Source organism: Myotis lucifugus, unplaced genomic scaffold (genome assembly GCF_000147115.1).
Source record: "Myotis lucifugus unplaced genomic scaffold, Myoluc2.0 scaffold_17, whole genome shotgun sequence".
NCBI classification, from domain to species: Eukaryota; Metazoa; Chordata; class Mammalia; order Chiroptera; family Vespertilionidae; genus Myotis; species Myotis lucifugus.
In genome coordinates, this window is record NW_005871065.1 from 7,671,478 (window position 1) to 7,685,076 (window position 13,599).

At 40.2% G+C, this 13,599-nt stretch overlaps 1 protein-coding gene across 15 annotated transcripts in view; it reads right to left on the reverse strand.

Moving 5' to 3' along the window:
* TAF2 (TATA-box binding protein associated factor 2) overlaps window positions 1-12,685 on the reverse strand; it is a 73,097-nt gene extending 60,412 nt beyond the window's left edge. For 7 of the 15 annotated variants that reach the window (XM_023750943.1, XM_023750944.1, XM_006085244.3 and 4 more), the window contains exons 1-3: window positions 12,468-12,685; window positions 11,993-12,047; window positions 3,182-3,342 (exon numbers count right to left, since the gene is read on the reverse strand). In XM_023750943.1, coding sequence (XP_023606711.1) covers window positions 3,182-3,342; window positions 11,993-12,047; window positions 12,468-12,550 — 299 coding nt within the window. In that variant the 5' untranslated portion in view covers window positions 12,551-12,685. Of the gene's footprint in view, window positions 1-3,181; window positions 3,343-11,992; window positions 12,048-12,467 lie in introns of those variants that run through there. The other 8 variants (XM_014452676.2, XM_023750945.1, XM_023750952.1 and 5 more) reach the window with 7 other exon arrangements.
* Window positions 12,686-13,599: the final 914 nt, after the last annotated feature.

The following is a 13,599-nucleotide window of genomic DNA, read 5'->3' on the forward strand; positions in this document are numbered from 1 at the left end:
CAAAGAGCTGCATGTGGCTCGAAAGCTTCGGTTGGCTGAGCCGCAGTTTGCTGACCACTGCCCTAGAGTATTTCAAAATTCTGTTCCAATTTCTACTTCTTCCCACCATAATATTTAACTACCTACAAATTATGACATGGAAGTTGGGAAGGGGCACATAGTCTGAAGAACTCTACCAAATAAAAAGAATCTGAAGAAATTGACAGAGAAATGCAGTGCATGATCCTGATTGGATCCTGGGCTCAACAAATAAATTAGCTACAAGGAACATCACTGGGCCCTGCCGGTGTGGCTCAGTTGGTTGGGCATTCCATGCACCAAAAGGTTGACGGTTTGATTCCTGGTTAGGACACATGCCTTGGTTGGGGGCTCGATGCTGAGTAGGGGGCACGCAGGAGGTAGCCAATCCGTGTTTCGTTTTCACATTGATGTTTCTCCCTCTCCCTTCCTCTAAAAATCAATAAAAATGTATTTTTTTTTTAAAAAGACATAATTGTGCCGAAACCGGTTTGGCTCAGTGGATAGAGCGTCGGCCTGCGGACTGAAAGGTCCTGGGTTCGATTCCGGTCAAGGGCATGTACCTGGGTTGCGGGCACATCCCCAGTAGGAGATGTGCAGGAGGCAGCTGGTCGATGTTTCTCTCTCATCGATGTTTCTAACTCTCTATCTCTCCCTTCCTCTCTGTAAAAAATCAATAAAATATATTAAAAAAAAAAAAAAAAAAAGAGAGAGACCGTATTATCTTTAAAAAAAAAAAAAAATTCTAGAGCTATGCAAAAAAACTGATGTAGTAAGCAAAGATTTATTAAGTGACCATGACTGAGCTCTGGCTCTTGCTGAAAAGAAAATTTTAGGTATATTCTATCTTCCCCAAATTCCTAACCTTGGAAAAGATTCTCCTTCATGACTTCCTTCTCTTTACTTATAAAACTAAAATTGATGAGGCACCTTCCCTATTTATTACTAGGGGAAATTTTTAAGGGATATCAACACCTCACAATAACCATAGCAAAGTAAAGCTTGCTCCCTCAACATATTTGGGGTCACTGTTCTTGTCATTGTAATGCCACAGGTTATCTTCTTTGAGACCTGACTGGCAGATGGAGAGGCTTCTTAACCCTGTCATCAAATTCAGAGTTCTAGGCTCGACAGGGTAGCACTTTGGCCTCTGGCAAGGCAATGGCTCATCCACTTGCCCTGTTACAGCTGCTTTTTACATTCATTAGTTTCCATATATAGTTACTACTCCAAAGGCAGATGGCTTTTTTCTGGGGAAAAGAGGATGCAGATGATTTTGTAGTAAGTCCTTTTATGTCAGTTCTACAAGTATGGCTTTAAAAGCAATGTAATTTCAACAACCGATCACCGTTATGAAATGGGAAGGCACAGGAGCAATTCAGAGATTCCCTGAATTTTCCCAGCACCATTTTCTCTTCTCTTCTCTAAGTTAGAAATATTCTAAACCAGTGATTACTTGGATCATAAGTATCTAGAGATAAACTTCCTTTCTCAACCCTCCCAATCCCTTTAGATCAGTGGTTCCCAATATGGGGCACACGCCCGAATTTGATTTTTAAGGGGGGCAATTCAAGAATGAGTTATTAACAGTGAATTTTTAGCTTTTCTTGTGGTTCTAGGGGCCTCATATACAGTATATAAATATATATTGTGACATATTTATGCATTTCAGTTCTCTATTATATGTTTTGAAACTTTACTCGCTATTTTTTCCTATCACTTCACATTATTTTTTAAAAACAATTTCTTAGTGATTTCTTCCTCAGTACTTCAACTGTCCTTTCATTCTTTTATTTTTCTTTTTCATGGATGCCATGTTCTTTGGAAGCTTATTTAGACCAAGTTAATGGCCTTTTAGGCTTCCTCCACGTGAATAGTTTACTTTTTGAATAATAAGAATTGTATGTCACAGGGGAAGCCATCAGGATTTTAGAGATGTTTAGGTGGGGCATGGCCAAAAAAGGTTGGGAATCACTGCTTTAGATGGTGATCCTCAAGCTTTAATTTGTATCAGAATCACCTGACAGGCTATAAAAACACAAACTGCAGGACCCCACCCCTAGTTTTCAGTCAGTAGTTCTGGGGTAATGCTTGGGAATTTGCATTTCTAACAAATTCCCAGGTGATGTTGATGCTGCTTGTCTGGGAATCATACTTTGAGAAACTGCTGCCTTAATGCACTTATTACACATCTAGATAAGTACTTAACAGTTTATAATTTTTAAAAAAAAGATTTTATAGTTTGGAACATTCTACCCCAAAACATTGAGAATCACAGAAATGATATAAGCCAATTCTATCAAAGCTTTGAAAACAAAAGTGCCAGTATTTAAATCAGTACAAATCTTACTGGAACACAATCAAGTAAAATGCTAAGAAGAGCCTTAACAATGATAATCCTATAATTCAAATGCAAAAAAAACTAATCTGTTCCAAAATACTTACTCAACATTACTTATGATCACAACAACTGGAAATTGTACACATGCCAAACAACTAGAAAATAACCATTCAAACTACAGCAGACTAAGCGGAATGTTAACCGACCATAAAAATAATAAAAAATGAAGCCTATCATATTAAGCATGGAAAAGTGAAAACAAAATATTTAAATGAAAAAAGCAGAACATAAAAAATTGATCACAACATGTTTACTGATAAAAATCACAAGTAGCTTCAAGACATGCAATATTTATTTAAGTTAAAGAATGAGATATTTCAGACTCAGTATTTTATATGATATTCTAAAGTAATTAAAATACTTTATAGAATATTTTAAAGTAGTCTCTGGTCTATAGATTGATGACCATCTAACTTATTAAAAATTACATTTAATATTTATGAAGTAAATATTTTTTAAAACATCAAAAGTAAAAAAAATGGCTAAGAAAACTTATTTAAAGTTCTTCAATAGTACTTCTTTAAAACTGTAGACTGAAGAAGGAAAACTTAATAATTTACTATGTTGGGCAGAGCTAGTAAAATTTTTTAAACTGAACGTGCAGAGTGGCAAAAGCAACAGAAATTATAATTAGAAAAAAAGCAAACAAACCTGGGAACCAGAGTCTAATAATAATCTTGGAAAACTAAACTGAAAAAATTAATCAAATCATGTGAAAAAAAGGACTGTTAGAAATAGCAACTTTTATAGTGTATAACTTACTGTTTTGATTCATTGTGACAAACTTCCAATGTCGGATCATTATAAATAAAAGCAGCTTCTAAATCATTGATCCTTACTCGGTATATTCTACACTGCTTGCTGTTCAACTTGATTCTATTCAAGTTTGCAACTGTGGGAAATATAGTCAGTTCCACAAATCCCTGTAAAGATAATAATAATAATTTCATTATAATTAAGATTGGTATGTTTTAGAACATATTTCTTTGATTTCACACAGTACACTCCATAATCCCAAATAGCTATATATAGTACATACAAGTGCTCTCCAACTATCTTCATTTCAAACATGTCCTAGTGCAGTGATGGCGAACCTATGACATGCGTGTCAGAGGTGACACGTGAACTCATTTTTTTGGTTGATTTTTCTTTGTTAAATGGCATTTAAATATATAAAATAAATATCAAAAATATAAGTCTCTGTTTTACTATGGTTGCAAAGATAAAAAAATTTCTATATGTGACACGGCACCAGAGTTAAGTTAGGGTTTTTCAAAATGCTGACACGCCGAGCTCAAAAGGTTCGCCATCACTGTCCTAGTGACAGAGTGGAAATAAATTATGTATGCTTTATCATCCTGGTGGTTCACATTCACTACCAGTGAATATTAAACCATCTGCTAGGGAAAAAGTAAAAGGACTCACTACTCTCAAATGTAATAATTTCTAATCAGACTGGAACCCAAACAGAGAGGAAGGAAAAAAGAATGACAGAGCAGAAAGAGAATCAAAACCATGTCAGTGAGTGAAAAAACCTTCCCCCCCTCCCCAAATAGTATAAAAAAAAACTACATCAATGAAGCTAACAAGTATGAGTCACTACTAATGAGAGATAAATCAGAAATGTGAAGAGGCAAGAGCTACAAGGGATACTCAGAAAAGTAGGGGAAATCTGTTGCTGCCTCTTAGAGCAGCAGATACTTCAAGATGCTGGATGAGTTCCAACGAAGTAGACCCAGAGACCATACACATGTAGTTCTACCATGTTAGCTGTGTGGTGAGCAATCTATCTGAACAATGTACTTAAGACATGAGAGACAGCTAAATACACTGACTGACCACCACCCTCTTGTGTTCAAATGGGAAAGACAGACCAATGAAACATGGAATATCTGTCCAGTAAGTTAGATATGTTAGGGTTGAATACTGATGTTCTCAAACACAAAATATGGGAGGGCATATAACAGTAACATTTTAGGGGCTGCAAAGTGAAGAGAAAAATCTCAGAGGCTGCAACAGGAATAGCTAAGATGAAATGTAGGCAATAAACATAGAAGGCTAGATTATAACAATTATAATGGCTACTGTTTAATGAGCACTACTATACACCAGATATTATACTACTTTTCTATGTTTTAATTCCAATAACAACTTTAAAAGATAAGGACTATGTTATACATTTACAGATAACAGTTTAGAAATTATATTAACAAATGGAAAATTAAGATTCAAATCCACTTCTAAATGATTCCAACTGATTTCCATCCATTATGCCATGTCTCAGTGTAAAGCTTTTAAAATACATGCAAGAATCTTTAGATAACATCCAACCCAACTGCTCAAAAACCTAGAGATCCAGTAGCTTTTTTCCCTCCTTCCAAAATAAGAGAAAAGCCATACATCCTTAACTAAACCATCTGGACAGACCTATGAGAAAGCCAATGAGAACAGAAAGAGCAAATGCAAAAACAGTGTTGATGAAGTATCTGTGTTTAAAGGTGTAAACTGTGAGCAACTGTAGGAAAGAAGACTCAAATTCCCTTAATTAGCACATCAGCAATGCATTTACCAATCTACACAAATCAGTTTGGATCAGTTGAAAGACAGCAAGCAGAACCAAGATAATGTCAAAAGTAAACCAGAAAAGATTATGAAAAGTGCTGTCAACAGCTAGCTATATGGGTGAGACATAAGAACAGGATTTGGTTAACAGTAAACTAAACCAGGGGTCCTCAAACTACAGCCCGCGGGCCACATGCAAATACAAATATTGTATTTGTTCCCATTTTGTTTTTTTACTTCAAAATAAGATATGTGCAGTGTGCATAGGAATTTGTTCATAGTTTTTTTTTAAACTATAGTCCGGCCCTCCAACGGTCTGAGGGATAGTGAACTGGCCCCCTGTTTAAAAAGTTTGAGGACCCCTGAACTAAACTAAGGTTAACAGTAATAAAATAGTGAATGATGTGTATTTCGTGAAGATAAGGAAAGCCCAGTCTCCTTGAATCATCAGGTCTCTCACACCAACTAGAGCCCTAACCTGTACCTGCCTGCAATGCTCAGTCCCATTGATTGGCATCCTTAGCAGCTGGTGTAACTGCTCCCAGGTCATCTAACATCTCACTCACTCTCATCTCTTCCTTGCTCCTTGCTCCTTGCTCTCTCCCCACCTCAGAGCTGCCCGTCCTCCTAGAGCCTCTACCCTACTTTAAGTAACCTCCCCTGTTGCCATTCAATTTTTTCAAAAAATCCTCTACCTTCTAGCCTTACATGAAATGTCTCTTGAATCCCCCTTGACAAGAAGCTACTTTTTCTTTCATTCACTATAAATTAGAGGGGAAAACAGGACACCTAGTTTCCACTGCTACTCCTGAACCATTTACAGATTTTAGAGCATGTAGTAAATGAGCAAGGGTAGTATAGTGTCACTGTCAAATTAAATGTACATGTTCTGGAGACAGACTGCCTGCATTCAAATCCCAGCTCCACTACTAATCTTGGGCTAAGTTACTCTAGCTCTCTGTGCCTCAGTTTCCTCATCTGTAAAACAATAATGACACTATCTACCTTTTAGTGTTATGACAATGGAGCAATTTAATACATAAAAAGCACTTAAAATCATAGCTGGCATCTAATGTATGCCTAATAAATGTTTTTATTATTCTTTTTTTACTTCTTTTCCTTTGTGTTTATGCCATACAAGTTATATTATCCTCCCAAATTCCCCAACATTCACTGAAGGTTCAGACTCTCCCTTTCTAACCCATCTCTGCCATCACTCCAAGTTACCTGACTGAAGGTATATCTGATCCATTGAGTAACAGCTTCAAAATTCCTTTACTTCAATTCCTATGATCTTCACTTCCATTAAGGGACAACAATCAAGATCACACTCTTGAAGACACCTCATCGCTGCTCAGAATGCCTACAATTTCTATCCTTTTGCCCTTAATACTTCTCTCCTAGTCTTCCTGTTCAGCCACATTAAATTCTCCTGCTCCTCAATCTCCTCCAGTTTCTCACTACAATCCTTTTAGGGCTACTTTCTTCTCCATTCTCCCAAGATCCTTAACTTCAACCCCTCTTCCACCATCTATCAATTATCTTCCCCCTCTGTTACATGTACCTATCATTCCCTCCTGTTTAAGAATTCTTCTACTAGTGGTGATTCTCCGTAGTATCTTCAGAAATCCTGCTCTATTAATTACCCTCTCCTACAACTGCAATCTCCCCTCTATATAGAATTTTCCCCCCTGCCTACAAACATGTTAAAATGTCATATATCTTGCTTTTAAAATCTTGAAATCTATGTCAAGCTCAAATGAATTAATTTTTGCCCTTTTCCTAGAGTTATTATATCTTGTTTCTGAACTGACACTAATCCCTGGATTCCCAGACCATACTCTATTAGTCAGACTAGACGTCTTTGCAGGTCAAGTATTAAAGTCATGGCTCAAGTCTATCTCAGAGTAGGACTAGTGCTTATTTTCCCAGACCCAGAACATACAGTACATACTTCAGTACTCAGCAAATCCTCATATTCATTCTCTGACCAAGGAATGAAGATTACAATAGGACTAAAAACACCACTGGACCACTTGTTTCACTTCCCTAAGATAGTAAATCAAAGCAACTAAACATGCCTGGGGGACTGCAGGGATTAGTGACCAGGTATTTGAAAGGTGCCTACTACATCTTCATTTAACTCAATTATTTGGCCAGTACAAGTCAAGTAGGTTTTGGAGAATGATAATGAAGTATCACAAACTTGCCAACCATGTTTGCAGATGGAGAATTTTTACTGCAGGAAATCAGCACAGCTTTTGGTAACTAGTGGTGCAGCTAATTATCAAGCAAATGCTCTCCCACCCCCAATTCTTAAAAAAAAAAAAAATCAGAGGCAAGTTGCCTCCAAAATAGAAGAAGCCCTTCACGGTCACCTAGCAATTAATGTTAACTCTCCTTCTCAGTCAAGCATACTCCAAAAGTCCCTTAATTGCCGGATAGCCCATGGAGAGCTACACTGCTTTTTAACAACATTATGCTAACTGGACCTGGTGAGAAAGGAATAACAAGTTCTCTAAATGCCTTAATAAAAAAATACAGATGGCAGAGGGTAAGAGTTAAATCACATGAAAGTTCAGGGACTTGTCACATCAATGAAGCTTCTAAGGTTCCAGTGGTCTGAGGCATATAAAAATAGACCTAAAGTGAAGAGAAGTTGCTTCATTTTGCACTGCCCACTAAGAGGGGAAAAAAAGAGGCATGAAACTTGGTGGGTTTCTTCAGATTCTGGGCATACTGCTTACTAGATAACCAATAAGGCTTACAGAGGGGTCCAAGGTAAGAAAGGGTTCAAGCAGGCTGTGGTTCAAGCTGCCCTGCCATCTGGGCCTTACGACTCAGCATATCCAATGGTATTGGAAATGTCCATACCAGATAGACATCTAGCTTCCAATAGAATGATGGTGCACTGCCGGGAGCCGATCCATCCTTGCTGTTTCAAGGGACCTGGCATATATGGCATACTGTTCTTAATATGTTTGCTCACCTTCTTGGCGCTATGTGTTTTAACCAAGGTCACCTCTCCGAGAAAGGTTGTTTCCCCAGGTAGGGATTTTTCCCTGAAGTTAGGGAGGGGATAAAACCCCTTAACTAAGTGCCAGGCGGGTAGTTAATCACTTTAACTACAAACAATCACACTTAAGCTACATAATCTTTACTCCCTTGAATGGAGATAAGAAACGCCCTAACCTTTGGAATAGAGATTGATAGGATTGGAATCAACTGGTATAAATACAGATGTAACAAGACAACAACACACAGAACCTGGCGACAGAACCTGACTGGAGATCCGGGCTAGAGCCTGGCTGCAGAACCTAGACACAGAACCTAGACACAGAACCTAGAGACAGGACTTGGCTGGAGATCCTATACAGAACCTAGAGACAGAACCTAGTGAGAGAACATGGCAAAAGAACCTGGACAGAACCTTGCTGAAGAACCTGGAGAACTTCGCTGGAGAACCTAGACAGAACATGGCAGGAGAACCTGGATAGAACCTGGTGACTGAACCTGGCTGGAGAACCTGGAGAACCTGGATAGAACCTGGCTGGAGAACCTAGACAGAACATGGCGAGAGAACCTACATAGAACCTGGCTGGAGAATCTGGCTGGAACATGGCAGGAGAACCTGGAAAGAACTTGGATAGAACCTGGCTAAAGAACCTGGTGACTGAACCTGGCTGGAGAACATGGAGAACCTGGCTGGAGAACCTAGCGAGAGAACATGGCACCAGAACTTGGTTGGAGATCCTAACCAGAACTTGGCTGGATCCTAACCAGAACTTCGCCATTCCTTATTCGCCGACTCCGTCCACACCTTTGGGGACCCTTGGACCCGCTGGGGCTGGACCCCAGCAGTGCACATTCCAGGGAGTATGGGCATGACCTCTTCTGCCAACAACTATTTTCCATTTGCAAAGCAACTACTGGTTTACTACTAGACCCTGCAGCAGAGACTGAACACATGACCATGGGACTCCGAAAGACTATGTTACCTGAAATGACTATCATGAACTGAGTACAGTATGAAGCTCTGAAGAATAAAACTGGACATGTGCAGCAGCTTTCCACTTTTAAACGGAAACAACACATCTGGACTAGGCCAAGCAGATTTATAAAGCACAAACAAACAGCATGAACATGTAACTCAGAATCCAATGGACTTGCTCCCACTGCTTCTCCACCTCTCCCTCATTCTACACCTATAGCCTCATGGAGAGTTCCCCGTGTTCAAGCAGAATAGGACAAAGCACAAGTCTGAATTATAAATAATTCTAGCACCACTGAAGTGTGACCCTGAAAGACAATGCAAGAAAATCCTACAGTGGAAAGAACATTGGGAAAAAAACATCTGGTTGTACATTCTTTGTAGCAGTAGAGATGACCTCAAGTACACGTCTACACTGATCCACAGGCAGTTAGATACTCATGGGTTGGCTGGCTGGTCGGGGACTTGTAAAGCACAAGATTAAAACACTGAAAATTAGAAAATGGTGTGAGAAGTTAAGTATAAGAATAGATTTCTTAGACTAGGGATAATAAGAAAATATTCATGCTGTTATCACATAAATGACCATCAGAGGGCACCCACTGCAGAAGGAGCCCTCAAAAATCAACTGGCAAGATCATCTATCCAGTAGATGTCACAGACACTTTCCCTGCCCACCTTGCTCACTATACAAAGCGGTCATGGTGGCAAGAATGGAGGCTGTGCATGAGTCTAATGACATGGTCTTCCTCCCACCAAGGCACTGCTGAGTGCCACCTCCCAGTAGCAGAAGATGACATTAAGCTTCTAATATGGGACTTTCCTAGAAAGGACCAGTCACTTGGTAGAAAAATAACATTAGAGAGTACGTATCATACATGGGGGACAGTGATTTGTCCTTACAAGAACAGACACGTATTCTAGATTTTCCTTCCCTAACTACAATATACAATTGACCCTTAAACAACTCAGGGGTTAGGGGCACCAACCATCCACAGTCAAAAATCCATGTATCACTTAAGTCAGCCCTCTGCATCTGCAGATTTCCAGCTGCAGATGAAAAATACAGTTGACCCCTGAACAACATGCCAGTCCACTTATACACAGAAACCTACATGAGTGGACCCACACAGTTTAAACCTGTGTTTCAATAACCCGTACATACTTCCAATCAAATGTATAGGGAAGTGTGGCAATGGACTCTTAAAACACACAAAATGTATTGGTTTTGTGCTATGCCCTACCATTCAGAAGCAGCTGGCATGATCAATTACTAAAGACTCAGTTATAGCAACAATTAAAAGGCCTCCAACAGGATGCTCTCTTAAGCTAGTGGACAATATACAGGGTCACTTCTCCACAGCTCAAACAGAGCTGGGAACCAAGGGGTAAAGTGAGAGTGACTATTTTCACTATTGCACCAAAAAGGCCACTGAAAGGGTTTTTGCTTCCTGTCCTTGTGACCTTGGGTTCAATGTGTTCAGAGGTCCTAGTGGTCAAGGGAGAAATGCAACCACCAGGGCACACAGTCATGGTTCCCATTAAACTGGAAGCTGAGACTGTCCCTTGACCACTTCAGGCTCCTTATACCACTGAACCAAGAGGCAGAGAAAGCGGTCACTGTACTGGCTGGAATGACTAATCCCAATGATCAAACAGGAATTGAGGTTCTGCTATACCAGTGATGGCGAACCTATGACACCCGTGTCAGAGGTGACACACAAACTCATTTTTTTGGTTGATTTTTCTTTGTTAAATGGCATTTAAATATATAAAATAAATATCAAAAATATAAGTCTTTGTTTTACTATGGTTGCAAATATCAAAAAATTTCTATATGTGACACAGCACCAGAGTTAAGTTAGGGTTTTTCAAAATGCTGACACGCCGAGCTCAAAAGGTTCGCCATCACTGTGCTATACAATAGGACAAAAATTACATGTGGAATCCAGGGCATTCACCAGATTGCTTCTAAGCTCTCACTTGACCATCCTAGTCAATGGAAAACTGCAACAGCTCAAACACAGAACAAGCAAGGATGCAGATCCTATAGGAATGAACGTCTAGATCAGACCAAAAGAAATGCTAGCAAAAGCAAAGGGTGGAGGAATAAGGAAACTGTGTATATCAACTTTCGCCTTGACACCAATGAGAGAAAGCAAGACTGTAGCAATTAAGTTCCACATTTTTTTACCCAGTTTTCTTTCCACAACCTAGATTAGTACAGGAACCTCTTAACTAGACTCCCTAATTCTTGTATCTTCCCTGCCCAATTCATACAACACAACACATCTAAAGTATCCTTCCATAAGGTATAAGGTAAATAATCATATGCAAGGAATATTGAAAAAGAAATTCCTTAAATGAGAAAATTGGACCTAATGAATCTTTAAGGATTCTTATAAATCCAAGATTCTATGATTCTTAGTAAAATACGACATTTTAAAAATCTATACAGCTCACCTCAAGTAAGTTGGAGAGGAAAGTTCATGCCATACCTCAAAGAAAACCAACTCTCACTACATTTTTGGTCTATTTAATACAGGTTCCCCTGAGAGAGTAAATTAAGTTCTTGGGTTGTCAAGGACTTTCCTAGAATGGAAACATATTCGAAATCTATACATCTAAATGGGGGGGGGGGGGGGGACTAGATTTCAAACACCTTATCTAAAATTTCATTAGCCCCCGATGTCACATAAACCACGTCAGCCAAAAAACAAAAAAACAAAACTGGGCCCTGGCTGGTTTTGTTCAGTGAGTAGAGCATTGGACTGGGGACTGGAAGGTCCCGGGTTTGATTCCGTCAAGGGCACATGCTCAATCCCCCAGTAGGGGGCGTGCAGGAGGCAGCCGATCAATGATACTCTTATGGATGTTTCTCTCTCTCCCTCTCTGAAATCAATAAAATGTATTTAAAAAAAAAAAAAAAAAACCCAAAACTGGCCTCTTAGCAGCCAAGTTAAGCCAGTGTGTGCTCTGGTGGATTTGTTACTGCTTACAATTGTTGACAATGTACTTACCACAACAGATTTTCTCTGGAAGTTTATGTTGTTGATGCAGACGACCTGATGGGTTGTATATTAAAAAAAATACAAAAATATTTCTATTATTAAAATGAAGCATAATTCTATCTACGTATAAGCAAAGACTATGTTCTAAGCACCTCAAAAATCACTGTATCTTTCATTTTAAAATACTACAAATTTGGGTAACTTGCTTTTCAATTTAGCAACAGCCATGAAAATAAACTTCTTCGGACAAATACAGTTTTGCATTTTAAGAAAAAAAGGTTTATTAACCTGCAAGGGGCATTAAATCTGTTGAATTGCACTGTCGGGCAAGGCGTTTCGCCCTACAAATGGCATTTCCGTCACAGAGAGTGGGTTCTCCTTTCCCACTAGGTTTCCCAAGCCCAGGTCAGTTTCACGCAAACACACAACAGAACGGATGAGAGCAAAACCCCGAAGAGGAAAGGGCGATGGAAAAAATACTTATAATTTATACGGCCTTGGACTTTCAAAGCCCTTGTCTCCTTTCTTCCTGTTCATTCTGGCGGGCTCCAAGCCGGTGGGCGGCATGAAGCGATCCCGCGGAGCTGGGCTGCCCGGCTTCCCCGAGGGCGGCGGGCATCACCCGGCGCCGGCCCCGCCGCTCCGGCTCCCCGCAGTCACGCCCCCGGCCGGGCTCCTCGGCGCTCACGGCCGGCCCCGCCGCCTCCGCCTCCGCCTCCAACTCGCTCCCCAACGTAGGATCCCTTCAGCCGCCCTCGCCAAGCTCGGGTCATGGAGATGCTCCTCTCAGCCACCGCTCTACACCACCGCCACTCGACATCCTGCCTGTCACCTGTGACCTCCGACGTCAGCGGAAGTGCGACGGCGCCGGAAGTGTTGGTGAGTGGGCGGGGCTTGCGCGATACTGGCGGATTCCCTATTCAGTGTCTATGCAGTGAATGAGAGCTGCTCAAGTTTAGGAAAGCGAACGCAAATAGTTGTAGTGTGAGTTGCGAAGAGCAGGAAGGAAAAGAAGGGGCATTTAAGTGTTAGCGGAACGAAGGTCTGGCGCATGCGCATTGAGAAGTGGGGCGGGGCAGGTTTGAGATGAGCCAGGGCATGGGGACTAGGAACTGGGGAGTCACTGACACCAGGAGGGCTGTGCCTCTGGTTTGCTGTGTGAACAGACACCATCAACTCACTGGGCCCCTGGAGATTTAAATTGTTATAAAATATGTAATTCGACCCGTGATGCTCTGACTCAAATTCCAGAGCACTGCTGACTCAGTATTTTAAAAAATAGAACAAAAGATCCACACAAATGCAGAAAAATTTGTTGAAGGACAGGAAAGATGCTTTTGAAGCATCGCATCTACATTTCATGTGCCTGAGAATAAAAACTTTGTAAATTTCAACAACAGTTAAATCTTGGTTGTGAAATACCCATTAATATTATTTTTAACCTTGGACCAGACTTAACTTTGGCCTAACCCCTCCAACTGTCCCCGTGATAAGTTCATTAGTTAGGATGAATTTGAAGTTTGGTCTAAACCAGTGGTCGGCAAACTCATTAGTCAACAGAGCCAAATATCAACAGTACAACAATTGAAATTTCTTTTGAGAGCCAAATTTTTTAA